Source organism: Leucoraja erinacea, chromosome 36, assembly GCF_028641065.1.
Source record: "Leucoraja erinacea ecotype New England chromosome 36, Leri_hhj_1, whole genome shotgun sequence".
Classification (NCBI taxonomy): domain Eukaryota; kingdom Metazoa; phylum Chordata; class Chondrichthyes; order Rajiformes; family Rajidae; genus Leucoraja; species Leucoraja erinaceus.
Genome location: NC_073412.1, coordinates 1,247,751 through 1,266,029, shown reverse-complemented (window position 1 = coordinate 1,266,029; position 18,279 = coordinate 1,247,751). Strand labels below are relative to the sequence as shown.

The 18,279-nt window shown below is 50.6% G+C and overlaps 1 protein-coding gene across 1 annotated transcript in view; it reads right to left on the bottom strand.

Moving 5' to 3' along the window:
- The window catches only part of iqgap1 (IQ motif containing GTPase activating protein 1), a 55,217-nt gene extending 38,019 nt beyond the window's left edge, over positions 1-17,198 (bottom strand). Inside the window, 2 exon segments of the mRNA XM_055662880.1 lie at positions 11,759-11,858; positions 17,057-17,198. Coding sequence (XP_055518855.1) covers positions 11,759-11,858; positions 17,057-17,111 — 155 coding nt within the window. The 5' untranslated portion in view covers positions 17,112-17,198.
- Positions 17,199-18,279: the final 1,081 nt, after the last annotated feature.

Genomic DNA, 18,279 nt, shown 5'->3' with positions numbered 1-18,279 from the left:
CACACAACACACACGCGCGCACACACACACGGCAGCACCGAGCCGGTGACACCGACATTGGGCATATACTCGCTGGAGTCTAGAGGAATGAGGGGGGGGCCCTCGTTGCAACATACAGAATAGTGAAAGGCTTGGATAGTGGATGTGGGGAGGATGTTTCCACTTGTGGGAGAGTCTAGGACTAGAGGTCACAACCTCTCTAGTCCTATCGCAGCCTTTGGTAATGAAGGGAGGAGCTGCAGATGCTGGTTTAATCCGAAGACAAGACAAAAAGCTGGAGTAACTCAGCGGGTCAGGCAGCATCTTCTGGGGAAGAGGAATAGGTGACATTTCGGGTCGGGAAGGGTTGTGTCTGAAGAAGGTTCTCGACACGAAACTGGGCCTCTACTTGCTGGAGTTTTAAAGGGACCTCATTGAAACGTACAGAATAGTGAAAGGCTTGGATAGAGTGGATGGTTTCCACTGGTGGGAGAGTCTAGGACCAGAGGTCGTAGCCTCGTAATTAAAGGACGTTCTTTTAGGAAGGAGATGAGGAAAAATATATTTAGTCAGAGGATATTGAATCTGTGGAATTCATTGCCACAGAAGGCTAAGTGATATTGTGAAGGCAGAGATAGATTCTTGATTAGTGCAGGTGTCAGGGGTTATGGGGAGAGGGCAGGAGAATGGGGTTAGGAGGGAGAGATAGATCAGCCATGATTGAATGGTGGAGTAGACTTGATGGGCCGAATGGCCGAATTCTGCTTCTATTCCTTATGACCTTCTGAGAGACGTGAGAGAGACAGCGAGGGAGAAGTAGTGTGACGGAGAGAGAGAGAGAGAGAGAGATAGATAGACAGGGGAGATTAGTTAATTGTTACGTACACCAGTGATCACATCAGGCAGCTCATGGAGAAACCGGTACAACAGATACAACAATACATGATGGTGCAATAGGGGAGGTGTCGAGGTTCTGCTGGGGTTGGTCGTGGAAGATGAACCGTGAGGGGTGGGTTGGTGCGGAGCTGGAGATGGGAGGAGGATGGGCTGTTGTGGGACCGGCCATAGACGGCTTCCTCTGGGATCGCTGGTCCCGAGTGACAACACATCCCCTAGAGGCATCTAATGAGGCTCATTGGCAGAGCCACACATCCAGCTAGACATGCACTGCATCCGAAATTAGTTCCCCAGAGCTCCTGGGTTCAGTTCAGTTTAGTTTATTGTCACGTGTACAGTAAAAAGCTTTTGTTGTGTGCTAACCAGTCAGCGGAAAGACAATACATGATTACAATCGATCCATTTGCAGGGTACAGATACATGATAAGGGAATAACGTTTAGTGCAAGGTGAAGCCGATCAAAGATAGTCCAAGGGTCACCAATGAGGTAGATAGTAGTTCAGAACTGTAGACACAAATGCTGAAGTAACTCAGCGGGAACAGGCAGCATCTGTGGAGTGTCTCGACCAGAAACGTCACCTATCCACGCACTCCAGATATGCTGCCTGACCTGCTGAGTTACTCCAACACTAATGCATCCTTTTACGCATTAACCAGCATCTGCAGTTCCTTGTTTCTACATCGCTTTGTATGTTGGGCGTCACGGTGGCGCAGCGGTAGAGTCGTTGCCTTACAGCGCTTGCATCACCGGAGACCCGGGTTCGATCCCGACTACGGGCGCTGTCTGTATAGAGTTTGTACGTCCTAGCCCATGACCGCTTGGGTTTTCTCCGAGATCTTCGGTGTTCCTCCCACGTACACATTTTGTAGGTTAACTGGCTTTGTACAAGTGTAATTTGTCCCTAGTGTGTGTAGGATAGTGTTAGTGAGCGGGGATCGCTGATCAGTGTAGACTCGGTGGACTGAAGAGTCTGTTTCCCTGCTGGTTCTCCAAACTACACTAGACTGCGGTCAGATTTTTCCAATAACTTTCAGATTTTACTTTTATATTTTGTGTGAATTAAGTTATTTCATAATTATAAAATGAAACCCCAGCCTGCCCTGTGTGGGACAGAGGAGAATGGGATGGATTGAGACTGTGTGAGTTTGCTACAATGCTGATGTAACACTGGCTGAATGACAGTGTCTCTCCAGAACTAATCAAAGACTGTCACTTAAAGCTGGAGTAACTCAGCGGGTCAGGCAGCATATAAGAAACGTGACGTTTCACTAGTTCACTCATTATAGAAGGAGAATTAGGCCATTCGGCCCATCGAGTCCACTCCACCATTCAATCATGGCTGATCTCTTCCTCCTAATCCCATTTTCCTGCCTTCTCCCCGTAACCCGATTTAATCAAGAATTTGTCTATCCCTGCCTTAAAAATATCCACTGACTTGGCCTCCACAGCCCTCTGTGACAATGAGTTCCACAGATTAACCACCCTCTGACTAAAGAAGTTCCTCCTCACCTCCTTTCTAAAAGAGCGCCCTTTAATTCTGAGGCTGTGCCCTCTGGTTCTAGACTCTCCCACTGGTGGAAACATCCTCTCCATATCCACTCTATCTGTGCCTTTCATTATTCTGTAAGTTTCAATGAGGTCCCTTTAAAACTGCAGGGAGTAGAGGCCCAGTTTCGTGTCGAGAACCTTCTTCAGACCCAACCCTTCTCGACCCGAAATGTCACCTATTCCACTTCCCCAGAAGATGCTGCCTGACCCACTGAGTTACTCCAGCTTTTTGTCTTGTCTTCGGTTTAAACCAGCATCTGCAGCTCCTCTCTACATTACAAAAGGCTGTGTTGTGTGTGTGTGTAAACTTCACACTGAGGGAGCACGAGGGAGAGACACAGGCAGAGTTGTGTGTTTAGTGGGAGTGCTGGCTCCATCCGGGGAGCAGAGGGAGAGTATGATATTCCTGCATGTATTGGCCACAATCCCGGAAGAACCAGTCTGACAACTACTCTCCTGTTCCACGTCACCCTGGTGGAGCTGAGAGATGCTTTGCCTACACAATCCACCCACAGCTGGCAGATATTGACACAAAATGCTGGACTAATCTCAGCGAGACAGGCAACATCTCTGGAGATAAGGAATGGGTGACGTTTCGGGTCGAGACCCTTCTTCACACTCATTCCCTCTCTCCAGAGATGCTGCCTGTCCCGCCGAGTTACTACATGCATTTTGTGTCCATCTTTGGTTTAAACCAGCATCTGCTGTTCCTTCCTACGACAGCTGGTGGATGCAACACAACAGCTTGGAGAGGTGTTCCTGTTACAGGTATCCCTCATGCACACCAGATTGTTAGTTTAGTTTAGAGATACAGCGAAAGACACAGGTCCTTTGGCCCACTGTGTCCACACTGACCAGCGATCCCTGCACGCTAACACTATCCCACACACACTGGGGATAATTTAGAATTATACTAAAGCCAATTAGCTTACAAACCTGCAGGTGTTAGGAGTGTGGGAGGAAACAGGAGCACCCAGGGAAATGCTGAAGTACGCAGTCACAGGGAGAACGTACAAACTCCGTACAGACAGCACCCATCATGGGATCGAACCCGGAACCCTGGCGCTGTGAGGCAGCAACTCTACCGCTGCACCACAGTGCCGGCCTGCAGAGTCAGAAGATGGTCGAACAGCAGGTATCGCAGAGGGGGAACGGTGAGAAAGTGTCTCACAGAACTTGCATCAGAGAAAGTCGGCACATTTTTAGTTAAATGGTGACAGGGGTCTTCAGGGGAGAGTCTGAAGAAAGTTCCCGACCCCGTATGGGTTCACAGGTTACGAGGAGAAAGCAGGAAAATAGGGTTGAGAGAGTAAAATAGAACGAGGTGGTGTGGTGGTGCAGCGGTAGAGTGTGTGTAGGATAGTGTTAATGTGCGGGGATCGCTGGTTGGTACAGACTCGGTGGGCCGAAGGGCCCGTTTCCACGCTGTGTCTAAACTAAACTAATCAGCCATGATCAAATGGCGGAGCAGACTGTATGGGCCGAATGGCCTCATTTTGCTCCAATGCCTTTGGCCTTGTGGAAGAGTTGCCTGTCCATTCCCTCCACACACGCTGCCTGACCCAGCAGTTTCTGTTGCTCAAGGAAGAAGGTTTCCTTCCCTCAAGATCAAGAGTGAAACTTGTGATTGTGACAACATTCCAGTGGTTTCCCCATCTCTGCGGTGTAATCCAGCTCGTTCCAAGTCTTCTTCCAGCTGTTAGCACTAGGGTCAGGAGGCCACACACTGATGGGGGGGTGGGGGTGGGGGGAGAGAAATAGGCCAGGCATGGCAGCCAGAACTGTGAGGGAGGTGGGTGGCGCAGCGGTAAACAGCGCCAGAGACCCGGGTTCCATCCTACGGGAGACTACGGGTGCTGTCTGCATGGAGTTTGCACGTTCTCCCCATGACCCAGTGTTTTTTCTTCGGGTTCCTCTCACATTCCAAACACCTACAGGTTTGAAGGTTAACTTGTCAAGTATCCCCAGTGTGTGTAGGGTAGTGTTAGTGGAGGGGGGTCGCTGGTGGGCTTTGTATCTGCGCTGTATCTCTAAACTAAACTAAACCAGGCACCTTCCACGTCACTGAGGAAGCTTCTTCCTGCTCAACGGCGCATGACTGTGTTGAATTTATAAAAATAACAAGCCTGCTGGAGGGGAGGGGAGGGGAGGGGAGGGTTGCTGGGGGAGTGAGAGACACAGGCAGCAAGGCCCAAACCTGCCAGGGTTTGCCGAGCTCTGTTGACGCACAAACTCCCGCAAGGCTGTATCTCAGGGCGTGTCCCGGTGAGCTCAGTCTCAGTCTCTCTCTCTCTCGCTCACACACACACACACACACACACCACTCCTGCCGTCAGGACTGGGTCACAGCAGCAGCATTTACATTGCTCTCTCATCTTGCATCATCTCGGGATCTCGCTCAGACAAGTGCTGATTCACCCCGTGTACAAGCATGGTAGCTACAGTAGTTGCACGTAGCAAACCTTCTCTCAATTAGAAGATAGGCACATAAAGCTCAATGGCAGAATCTCCACAGAGTAACAGGAAGGGATGGGTGATGTTTTGGGTTGAGACCCTTCTACAGACACTTCAGGTCGAGACCCTTCTTCAGACCCGACCTGAAACGTCAACCATTCCTTCTCTCCATAGACGCTGCCTGTCCCGCTGAGTTACTCCAGCTTTTTGTGTCTATCTTCGGTTTAAACCAGCATCTGCAGTTCCTTCCGACACATTCTCTCATTCAGAGTCGTAAGCAGTGACAAAGATCTGTGCTGACCATCGACTACCCATTAGTGCTGTATCCATGAAACAACATCCGTGACGGAGTGGATTTTCCCCACGTGCTCCAATTTCCTCCCACATTCCAAAGACGTACAGGTGTGTAGGTTAATTGGCTTTGGTATGAATTGTAAATTGTCCCTAGTGTGTGTAGGACAGTGTTAGTGTACAGGGATCGCTGGGCGGCGCGGACTCGGTGGGCTGAAGGGCCTGTTTCTGTGCTGTATCTTTAAACTAAACTAGTGTACGGGGATCGCTGGTTAGCACAGACTAGGTGGGCTGAAGGGCCTGTTTCCACGCTGTATCTCTAAACTAAAGTAAACTGGTAAAGTCAAATAAACTAAAGACCTCTGGGCCAGATGAGTCAACCTCAAGGGCTGAATGCAAATATAAAGGTGGAACATTGTTGGGAGAGTGACACAGACTGTATTATCAAAGGTGCCCAGTAACACTCAGCCTCATCAGTTGTTTGGCTGCTTGTGAAAGATCTTTTAGCTTAGAGATACAGAGCAGAAACAGGCCCTTCGGCCCAGCGGGTCCACGCCGACCAGCGATCCTCACATATTAACACAATCCAACACACACTAGGGACAATTTTTACATTTACACCAAGCCAATTAACCTACAATCCTGCACGTCTTTGGAGTGTGGGAGGAAACCAAAGATCTCGGAGAAAACCCACGCAGGTCACGGGGAGAACGTGCAAACTCCGTACAGACAGCACCCGTAGTCTGGATCGAACCCTGGTCACTGGCGGTATGAACATTGACTGCTCTAACTTCAAGTAGCCCTTGCTTTCCCTCTCTCTCCATCCCCTCCCCCTTCCCAGTTCTCCCACCAGTCTTACTGTCTACGACTACATTCTATCTTTGTCCCGTACCTTCCCCTGACACTAGTCTGAAGAAGGGTCTCAACCAGAAATGTCGCCCTTTCCTTCTCTCCAGTGATGCTGCCTGACCCGCTGAGTTACTCCAGCCAACTTCTACCATTCCCTTCACCTTCGTCCCCTTTGATCTCCCGTTTTCACCCCTTCCCCTTCCATATCTCTGTGTCCCCCTTCCCAGTTCTCCCACCAGTCTTACGGTCTACGACACATTCATCTTTGTCCCGTACCTTCCCACTCTCATGAAGAAGGGTTCGGATCACCCATCTTCTCTCCAGAGGCTGCCTGACTGCTGAGTGACAGCACTTTGTGTGAAACCAGCATGCAGTTCCAATCTCACATGTTGATCAACTCTGCTGGTGACGCTAGTGGAGAGGATGCTGGTGAGAGGCTCTGCACAACTTGCCCGCCAGGCTCCCTGCTTGCAGCAAGCTGACTGCAGGAAGTGCCTTGCTGGTGAGGAAGTGCCGCGGGGTTTCCTGTGTTGGCGGAAGTCTCCCCTCGTAATCAGATGTGCCTTGGTGGGCTGCAACGGAAGCCTGCTGCCTTGATATCTCACACCAGCACACTCTCCTTTCACCTTCTCCCCCCTCTGTACCCGCCTCTCCACCTCAGAATTAAAGGGCACTCTTTTCGGAAGGAGGTGAGGAGGAGGAACTTCTTTAGTCAGAGGGTAGTTAATCTGTGAAACTCATTACCACAGAGGACTGTGGAGGTCAAGCCATTGGATATTTTTAAGGCAGAGATAGATAGTTTCTTGATTAGAATGGGTGTCAAGGATTATGGGGGAGAAGGCAGGAGAAAATGGGATCAGCCCTGATTGAATAGCAGAGTGGACTCGATGGGCCGAATGGCCTAATTCGGCTATAACGTGAACCTGCCACCCAGTTCCAAGTCCCTCCTTTGGTCTCAACCAGGAGCTTCCCGCAATTCATGAATACACCAACCAACACTTGGAAATACATGGACTCGAGGAACTGCAGATGCTGGAATATTGAACAAAACAAAGAGCTGGAGGAACCCAGCGGGTCAGGCAACATCAGTGGAGGGAATGGACTGGAAACAATTTCCTTTGGACACCGTCACCCATCCATTACCTCCACACAGATGCTGACTGACCTGCTGAGTTCTTCCAGCACTGATTTTGTCTAAGACCTGAACAAACCTGGTAAATCCCCATGCGATGTCGTGCTTGTTTAATCTTTAGAGATACAGCGCGGAAACAGGCCCTTCGGCCCACTGAGTCTGTGCTGACCAGTGATCACCCGGTACACCAGCACTATCCGACACACTAGGGACAATTTACAATCTATAAACCTGTACAACTTTGGAGCATGGGAGGAAACCACATCCGGTGAAAACCCACGTGGCCACAGGGAGAAGGTACAAACTCCCTGCAGACAGCACCCATAGTCAGGATGGAACCTGGGTCTCTGGCGCTGTGAGGCAGCAACTCTACCGCTGCGACACTGTGCCGCCCAGATTCCTGATGCTGGAATCTTGACCAAAACCAAGTGCTGGAGGAGACCAGTGCGTCAGGCAGCACCTGTGGAGGGAATGGACTGTAGTTTGGTTTGTGCCTGAAGAAGGGTCCTGACCTGAAACATCACCCATCCATTAACTCCATAGAGTTTAAGAAGGAACTGCAGATGCTGGAAAATCGGTAGACAAAATTGTTGGAGAAGCTCAGCAGGTGCAGCAGCATCTATGGAGCGAAGGAAATAGGCAACGTTTCGGGTCGAAACCCTGAAGGAAATAGGCAACGTTTCGGGCCGAAAACGTTGAAGGAAATGGGCAACGTTTCGGATCGAAACCTTGAAGGAAATAGGCAACGTTTCGGGTCGAAACCCTTCCGGGTTTCGACCCGAAACTTTGCCTATTTCCTTCGCCCCATAGATGCTGCTGCACCTGCTGAGTTTCTCCAGCACTTTTGTCTACCATTAGCTCTATAGACGTGTAGGAAGGAACTGCAGATGCTAGCTTACACCGAAGATAAGACACAAAATGCTTGACTAACTCAGCGGGACAGGCAGCATCTCTGGAGAGAAGGAATGGGTGATGTTTCGGGTCGAGACCCTTCTTCAGGTTTAAACCAGCATCTGTAGTTCCTTCCTGCACGTTACTCCAGAAGGCTGTATGCATCTCCACAGATGTTGCTGGGTTCCTCAGCACTGTGTTTAGTCTAAGGCTTGAAGCTTCCTCCCTGTCATATCCCAACAAGGTGCAGTGCTTGTTCAGTCCCGTGAAGCTTACGATGTTAAAGATGCAGCAGAAACACAGGTTGTTATTGAGCACAGCAAAGCCTGATTCCAGGAAGAAGTGGTGATAGGAGGTGATCGGAAAGAAGGTCCAGAACAGAAGTCCTCCAATGTGGCGATAGTGTGTGTGAAGTAAAGGGAGTGGAGGTGGGAGAGTCTCAGGCGGAAACAAGGCTGAGTCATGAGTTCCACAGCTCCTCCATCACTGAGCCTTGGCATCGACTCCAACCCAAACCACACAGCTCAGCTGCTATATTTAGAACGGCTCTGTCAGAGTGTGACTGAGACACAGGGCAGGCTCCATCAGTCTAGCCTGCACTGGGGGAGAGAGGGGGAAGAGGAGGATGGGGGGGGGGGAGAGAAGAGGGAGGAAAAAACAGAGGGAGAAGGGGGGAGAGACGAGAGGGGTGGAAAGGGAGAAAAGAGGAGAGAAAAGAGGAGAGAAGAGTCATTGATTTGAGACAGTGATCAATATCAGACACTAACAGAGACACAATTCGCTGAGTTTTTCAGACAGTGATTTCATGGCCAATTCCCTGAAAATTGATCTCATTCAAAGTTTGGCTCCATGTCCCATTCACCTAGCCCTACATTACCGGCTGATGTTCCCTGTCCCCATTACAACACACTGCTCCTGTGCCTTCTCCCGTGGCCTGGAGTTACCTCCCCCACCAGCACGGACTCTCTCCCTCCACGACTTACGTTGCCTCCCATGGAGCGACCGAGTCATAATAACTCCTTCACGTCGGCAAAGATGCCCCATCTGAGCCAGTCCCATTTGCCTGGGTCAGGCAGCGTCTGTGGAAGGAACAGACAGCCGACGACTCAGGTCAGCAGCTAGATAGGGCTCTTAAAGATAGCGAAGTCAGGGGATATGGGGAGAAGGCAGGAACGGGGAACTGATTGGGGATGATCAACCATGGCTCGAAGGGCTGAATGGCCTACTCCTGCACCTATTGTCTTTCTTCCAACTGCGTAGGAAGGAACAGCAGATGCTGATTTAAACTGTAGACACAAAAAGCTGGAGTAACTCAGCGGGACAGGCGGCATCTCTGAAGAGAAGGAATGGGTGACGTTTCGGGTCGAGAAGTCTGCAGAAAGGTCTCGACCCGAAACGTCACCAATTATTTTTCTCCAGAGATGCCCGCTGAGTTACTCCAGCATTTTTTGTGTCTGTCTTTTGTGCGTTGTCTTCCTGTGTCTGATGAGCAGTGACCTCCTCTGTCTATGTAAACAGTTCTCTGCGCACTGCCCAACCTTCTACTAGCACTCTGTCCTTAACGTGTGCCTTCCAACACAACACACACTAACTGGAGTCCCTTCAGGAAACCCTTCACTTCCTTTCAAAGCAGTAAAAGTTCCTGGAATGCCCATCAGTACAAACTCCCACTGGGAGGATATATCGGCCATCCCGACTCTTTCCAAGGAAGCATCTTCTCTCCGTCGTGCAGCACGGTGGCACAGCAGTACAGCTGCTGCCTCACAGCGCCAGAGACTCGAATTCGATCCCGACTACGGGAGCTGTCTGTACGGAGTTTGTACGTTCTCCCCGGGACCTGCGTGGGTTTTCTCCGAGATCTTTGGTCTCCTCCCACACTCCAAAGACGTTTAGGTTTGTAGGTTAATTAGCTCGGTATAAATGTACATTGTCCCTAGTGTGTGTGTTAAATGCTCCCGGACTGTGCCGAGAGGGATGGGAGAGGCGCCACAGGAATGCAAGGACACCTTGCTGCGCCGTTTCTCAGCTGTGGGCGGCCAAGCTCGCCGAGCTCTGCTTCAACGACAACAGCTTCCTCTTGCAGTCAGTCCCACGTCACAGAGACTTGCAGCAGTCACGCACGACACCCCGCTCACTGGTTCACCCCCAGGGACCAGAGACCCTCAACAAGAGACACTGAATCAGCCCCCTTCCCACATTTCACCCCTCTCAGCACCCTTCTGTAGTCAGAGGGTGATGAATCTGTGGAACTCATTGCCACAGACGGCTGTGGAGGCCACGTCAGTGGATATTTTTAAGGCAGAGATAGATAGATTCTCGATTAGAACGGGTGTCAGGGGTTATGGGGAGAAGGCAGGATAATGGGGTTAGGAGGAATAGATTAGCCATGATTGAAAGGTGGACTGGACTCGATGGGCCGAATGGCCTAATTCTACTCCTATAGCTCGTGCCCCTGCCACGACCGGCAATTCTAACACAATCTCCCGAGCTTCACTGCTTCACTGCTCTACACGAGCAGGTTCCTCCAGCCCTGCCCTGCCCCTGATTCTAAATCTGTCACTGACATCCGCCTTCATTTCCGGTGCTCAGCAATGCAGGTTCCAACTGGCAGTGGCCACAGATGGCGGTGGAGGTCAAGGCAACGGGTAACATAGAAACATAGAAAATAGGTGCAGGAGTAGAGGCCATTCGGCCCTTCGAGCCTGCACCACCATTCAATATGATCATGGCTGACCATCCAACTCAGTATCCTGTACCTGCCTTCTCTCCATACCCCCTGATCCCTTTAGCCACAAGGGCCACATCTAACTCCCTCTTAAATATAGCCAATGAACTGTGGCCTCATCTACATTCTGTGGCAGAGAATTCCAGAGATTCACCACTGTCTGTGTAAAAAATGATTTTTTTCCCCAGGAATCAGTCTGGTGAACCTTCTCTGTACTCCCTCTATGGCAAGAATGTCATTCATCAGATTAGGAGATTAGGGTATTGAAAAGGCAGAAATTTACAGGCTCTTGATTAGTACGGGGGTCAGGTGTTATGGGGAGAAGGCAGGAGAATGGGGTTGGGAGGGAGAGATAGATGATTGGATGCTGGAGCAGACTTGATGGGCTGAATGGCCTAATTCTGCTCCTATCGCTTACGGCCTTATGGGTCGGACGACACTGTGACCAGGTACAATCGACAAAACCCACCGGCAAACAACAGCCTGATGTCCGACTGTAGCCAAGTACAATCCACTAAAGCCCCCCAGTGGAACAACAGTCTGATGTATGACTGTAACAGGGTGCACACACGAAACCGACAGCAGAAACAACAACCTGACATCCCACTACAAGCAGGTACAATCTACTGTTTAAGAAGGAACTGCAGATGCTGGAAAATCGAAGGTTGACAAAAATGCTGGAGAAACTCAGCGGGTGCAGCAGCATCTATGGAGCGAAGGAAATAGGCAACGTTTCGGGACGAAACCCTTGCGGGTTGCCTATTTCCTTCAGGGTTTCGACCCGAAACGTTGCCTATTTCCATCAGGGTTTCGACCCGAAACGTTGCCTATTTCCTTCACTCCATAGATGCTGCTGCACCCGTTGAGTTTCTCCACCATTTTTGTCTACCAGGTACAATCTACTAAAGCACACAGTTGAAACAACAGCCTGACGTCTGACTGTAGCCTTCACAGTGGCTATAGATGGCTGGGGAAGGAGAGAGGGCCTCACCGCTTGGCTTCCTCCAGGTGACACAGGTACTCGTAGGCAATGTTTTGCGTCCTGCGTTCATCCATCTCCTCAGCCGTGAGCCGTTCATTATCCATAACAGCTGGAAAACAAACGGGGAGAAAATAATCACAAGAAAAATATTCACCCGCCGTTTGTCTGTAGTGTAGAATCAGAAGCTGCAATGCAGACACAGGCTCTTCGGCCCATCACATCAATGCTGACCAATGTCCTTAGGTTTAGATAGAAATATAGAAAGGTAGAAAATAGGTGCAGGAGTAGACCATCCGGCACTTCGAGCCAGCACCGCCATTCAATATGATCATGGCTGATCATCCAAATCAGTACATCGTTCCTGCTTTTGCCCTGTATCCCTGGATTCTGTTAGCCAGGTGTTGTTTCGGGTCGAGACCCTTCTTCAGACATGTGTCTGGGGAGAGGGCATCACAGTTTAAGGATAAGGGGGAAATCTTCTAGGACTGAGATGAGAAAATCATTTTTTACACAGAGAGTGGTGAATCTGTTGAATTCTCTGCCACAGAAGGTAGTTGAGGCCAGTTCATTGGCTATATTTAAGAGGGAGTTAGATGTGGCCCTTGTGGCTAAAGGGATCTGGGGGGTATGGAGAGAAGGCTGAGTTGGATGATCAGCCATGATCATATTGAATGGCGAATGGTGCAGGCTCGAAGGGCCGAATGACCTCTACTCCTGCACCTATTGTCTATGTTTCTATCACATGACCACTCACCAGGTGACGCGGAGGCTCAGTCTACTCTTGGGAAGGTCCCAGCTAAGGTGTGAGCAGAGCCACAATTGATCCCTGCACCTCAGGCAAGGGAGGGTACGCTGATCCATCTGATGTAACCAGCACCAAGATTACCTTTTAATCATCTCACAGGTGCCACTGCAAAATGCTGTCTGGAATTCACTGGCATGTTTACAGACTCCACATGATAACAGCTGTCCTCCGAGATCGGAATGTTTTAGGAATCTGGGCCTTCCCCACACCACAGAAGGCGAGGGAAGGGTTGTAGGAAGGAACTGCAGATGCGAGTTTACACCGAAGATAGACACAAAATGCTGGAGTAACTCAGCAGGACAGGCAGTACCTCTGGAGAGAAGGAATGGGTGACGTTTCGGGTCGAGACCCTTCTTTAGACTGCCAAGAGTCAAGATACACACAAAATGCTGGAGTAACTCAGCGGGACAGGCAGAGAGAAGGAATGGGTGACGTTTCAGGTCGGGACCCTTTTCCAGTCTGAAAGAAAACATCCGGTGAATTGGCCTCCACTGCCTTCTGTGGCTTAGAATTCCACAGATTCGCAACTTTCTGGGTGAAGAACTTTTCCCTCATCTCAGTCCTAAATGGCCTACCCCTTATTCTTAAACTGTGACCTCTTGTTCTGGACTTCCCCAACATCGGGAACAATCTTCCTGCATCTAGCCTGTCCATTCCCTTAAGAATGTTATATGTTTCTATAAGATCCCCTCTCATCAGTCTAAATTCTAGTGAATACAAACCCAGTCGACCCATTCTTTGGTCATATGTCAGTCCCGCCTACAGGATGAGGTGACAGCAGAGCTCTGGTGCTCTCCCCAGAGATGGGAGAAAAACCGAGAGAAACAAAATGGCTTCCAAGCCCAAGGCAACGCGACTTGGCAAACAAAAGTGAAACCTCACTCCCACTTTGCCTCAGCAAACATTTACTGATAGCTTGCACATTTACAACTTGCTTGACGCATGAAGAACACTGCGTTACTAACACAGCTTCTTGATTAGTACGGGCGTCAAAGGTTGTGGGGAGAAGGCAAGAGAATGGGGTTGAGAGGGGAAAAGCAGAGCAGCCATGATTGAATGGTGGAGTAGACTTGATGGGCCGAATGGCTTAATTCTGCTCCTGTGTCTTATGATCTCTACGAGAATGGCACAAGCTCCGGTTTCCTCCCACATCTCAAAGATGTGCAGGTTTTGTGGCTAATTGGCCCTCTGTAAATTGCCCTGTGTGCGTAGGGAGTTGGATAACATAGAACTAGTGTGAATGGGTGTTTGCTGGTGGCCGTGCTCGGTGGGCTGAAGAACTACTTTCCAGGGAATTTCTGAATTAAACTAAAGACTCATGGAAAATGGCAGAGACATCGACTGCACTAACAGTAAAGTTTAGTTTAGTTTAGAGATACAGGCCCTTCGGCCCACCGGGTCCGTGCCGACCAGCGATCCCCGCACACTAACACTATCCTACACCCACTAGGGACAATTTTTACATTTACCAATCCAATTTACCTAGAAACCTGCACGTCTTTGGAGTGTGGGAGGAAACCGAAGACGCAGGTCACGGGGAGAACGTACAAACTCTGTACAGACAGCACCCATAGTCGGGATCGAACCCGGGTCTCCGATGCTGCATTCGCTGTAAGGTAGTAAGCTGCGCCGTCTCCCTGTCCTACCTGCACATATCCTCCAAAGACTCTTCCAATCTCAAACCATTATTAACACCATTTTGTGACATAATTATAAACAATCTACCCCACCCCTTTTAGCCCTGATAGGTTCTCATCATCTTTGCTGCCATCAACTTCCAACACCAGACTGCCAAATGACAGAGCCTTATCTGCACAATCACACCTCCATGATAATTCTTGGGGGACCTTACATTTCTCCCTAGATAGACACAAAAAGCGGGAGCATCTCAGCGGGACAAGCAGCATTTCTCCCCCTTTGCAGATCAGGTTGCCCAATTTAAGGAAGGAAATTGAAATTGAAGTTTTGGAGAGAGTGCAGAAGTGGTTTACCAGTGAGCTGCCTGGATAGGAGAGTTTAAGATACAGGAAGAGGTTGGGTGAACCTCTGTCGTTTTCTCTTGGAGCAGAGGCTGAGGGAGGGGACACCTGATCGAAGTACAGAAAACTGTGAGGGCCAAAGAAAGGGGCGACTGTTAGAACCTTTTTTCCGTCCTAAGGTGCAAAGCCAAACACTAGAAGACATAGTTTTAAGTTCAGAAGGGGAATGTACAAAGGAGATTTATGGCACATTTTATGACCTATAGTGCCTGGAATGTGTTGCTAAAGGAAATGGAGGCAGACATGAGAGCAAAGTTTAAGAGACATTCAGACAGACACATGAATAGACATCTGTTTAAATTAGCATCATGCTCAGTGCAGACTTGATGGGCTGAAGGGACTGTTCCTCTGCTGGCCTATGTTCCAATACAAAAATTACTCTCACCATTTCAGTCCTAAGATTCCCTAGTTAATCACTGAAACTCTCTCTCTCCTGCACCCTCCCCATAACCCCCATCTCATGAATTTTCTCCACACAGCTCCCTCTTTCTCGCTGCAAACAACCCATTTATTTAAAAGAGCTTTAAGAAGGGTTGGTGCAGGAAGGCCAGGATGGAAAGAGTTAAATTATAACATGTCACATGCATCAGTTTAATTTTCTAATACCCAAGATAAAATGGGGGATCTAGTGAAGCAACAAATATTTGGGGCCTTTTTACCAGAGAAGTTAGGGTGCCCAGGAGAGGTGAACTTAGCCAGGCTATTGGAAACAGAGCCCAAGGCTGCTGGGCCCACTTGGCCTACTCAGGGGAGGACCTGTGGGGTGGGAGATCCACTGAAGTTTCCAAATCAAGGTTTGATAGATGATGGTTAGATTTGAGAAATACAGAAGGAAGAGATCCTGTTAGTGTCAGGTTCATCGCCCATTCCTTCTCTCCATTGATGCTGCCTCACAGCTGAGTTACTCCAGCTTTTTGTGTCTACTTCCCTTGCTGGGCTCAGTTCTGCTCCACGTCTCTCTCTCTCTCCCTCTCTGTCTCTCTCTCCCTGTCTTTCTCCCTGTCTTTCTCTCTCTCTGTCTCGCTCCCTCCTCTAGTATCTTTGCTCTCCTCTGCCACTCTCCCTGTCTCTCTCTGTCTCTTTCTCTCACTCTTTCTCCCTCTGTGTGTCTATCTCTCTGTCTCTCCCTGTCTGTCTCTCTCCCTCCCAGTCTCTCTGTGTCTCTCTCTGTCTGTCTCTGTCTCCCTCCATCTCCCTCACTATGTCTCTCTCTCCCTCTCTATCTCTCCCCCTCTCTCTTTATCTCTGTCTCTCCCTCTCTGCCTCTCTGTCCCTCTCCCTCTGGGACCACTGTTACTCCCACTGGGTTCCTGGACTGGGAGAAGGTTTCCCGCCATCAGCCCCTCCCCAGGGGCGTCTGCCAGCGGAGAGAGAGTGGGGGTGAACAGAGGAATGAGGTGAGGGGTGAGGGGAGGGGGGGGTGGGTGAGAGGAATGAGGAGGGGATGAGTATGGGGGTGAGGAAAGGGTGTGAGGTGAGGTGAGGGGTGAGTGAGATGGGAGAGAGGGGGAGGGGTGGGGGTGAGGATGAGGGGGGATGAGGAGAGGAGTGAGGGTGGGGTGGGAGTGAGGGGGGGGGGGGGGGGGTGGGGAGAAGGTAGTGAGAGTGAGGATGAGGGGGAGGGGGGGGTAGGGTGAGAGAGAGAGATGGGGTAGAAGGGAGTTGGGGGGATGAGGATGAGGGGGAATGAGGAGAGGGGGTGAGGATGAGGGGGGGGTGAGAGGGAGGGGGTGAGGATGAGGGGGGAGTGAGGGAGTGGAGTGGGGAGGGAGGATGGGGTAGAAGGGGGGGAGTGAGGATGGGAGGATGAGGGGGGGGAGGATGAGGGGGGGGAGTGAGGGTGAGGGGGGGGAGTTGAGGGGAGGGAGTGAGAGAGAGGGGGGGTAGAAGGGAGTGAGAGTGGGGGAGAGGGGGGTCGAGGGGAGGAGAGAGGGAGAGGAGGGGGTGAGGGTAGTGAGGAGAGGGGGTGAGTGAGGTGAGGGAGTGAGGAGAGGGGGGGTGAGGTGAGGGGTGAGAGAGAGATGGGGGGGGTAGAAGGGGAGTGGGAGTGAGGATGAGGGGGGATGAGGAGAGGAGTGAGGGTGAGGGGGGGTGAAACATGAGGGAGAAACATGAAATTAGGGCAGGGAGTAGGCCATTCGGCCCTGAGAGTGGGGGGTGAGGGGGTGAGGGGGGGTGAGGAGGGGGGGGGTGAGGGAGCGGCCGGGGAGAGGGAGTGATGAGGGGGAGTGGGGGCGAGGGGGGGAGTGAGGTGAGGAGAGGGGGGGGGGAGTGAGAGAGATGGGGTAGAGGGAGTGGGGGTGAGGATGAGGGGGCAGATGAGGGGAGGAGGCCGCAGCCGCTCAGTGCCGCCCCCGGTGGCCGCGCCCTGTCGTGTGGGGATACACAGCACCACCCACCCCCCCCCCCCCCGCGGGGTTCAAGCGGCGCCCCCCCCCCCCCCCCCAGCCCCGGGTTACTCACAGCCATAGTGCGGCCTGATGGCGCCAAGACCGTCCGCCTCGTCCGACGTGGACATGTTGGGGCCGCGCTGCCCTTTGCCTCACACACACACTCTCACACTCTCACACACTCTCTCTCTGTGTGTGTGTGCTCTCCGCTTCCTTCCTCCCTTCCTCTCTTCCTCTCCACCCCTCCCTCTTCCACCCCTCCCCTCTTCCACCCCCCTCATCCACCCCTCCCCTCCCCTCTCCTCTCCCCGGCCGCTCCCTCTGTTGCCCTCGCCCTGTACTGCAGCAACGATCCACCCAGCCAGCAAGGCCGCCTTCCATCTCCACGCCTCCCTCGTTGCTCTCCACACTCTCAGCACAGAAGGTACTAAGTTCAAGGCCACACACACACTCCAGGGTCACATATAAACCCTTTGGATTCAGATCTCATAGATACAAAGACAATACTACAGGAGTAGAGGCCATTCGGCCCTTCGAGCCTGCACTGCCCTTCAATATGATTTCAATTTTTTCAATTTAAAAACTATTGACATGATAAAAAAAACATTGTTGTATTGCCAAAGTATAAAACATGACACACATATTTAGAAACATAGAAACATAGAAATTAGGTGCAGGAGTAGGCCATTCGGCCCTTCGAGCCTGCACCGCCATTCAATATGATCATGGCTGATCATCCAACTCAGTATCCCGTACCTGCCTTCTCTCCATACCCCCTGATCCCCTTAGCCACAAGGGCCACATCATATTTGAAATGCGTAAGTATAAATACAATGTATGGATAGGTATGTCCCTGTACATAAACTTGCAATAGGCCGATAGCCCTTTAGATTCAGATTCAGATTCAACTTTAATTGTCATTGTCAGTGTACGGTACAGAGACAACGAAATGCAGTTATCGGTTGCTACACGTTCTTGCAGCTGTAAGCAGTACAACACAATAGCAAGTTTAGCAATTCAATATTAATTTCTTAGTGTTAGTTAATGTCGATTAGTGTGTGCATACATATGTGCATGTTCGTCATTCACCGTCTCTCAGGTTGTGGCATGCTGTTACGTATTGTGCACCAAGATGTGCCCTATTTCCTTCGCCAAGGATTATTCTTAGTTTTGATGTATCATCTAGTTCTTTAAAGTCAGGGGTTGCCACACCGAGTTTGTCAAAGTATGCTTTCCTTGTTTTGTCAAAAATGTTGCATTTTAGGAGGAAGTGCACCTCTGTTTCAACCTCATCTG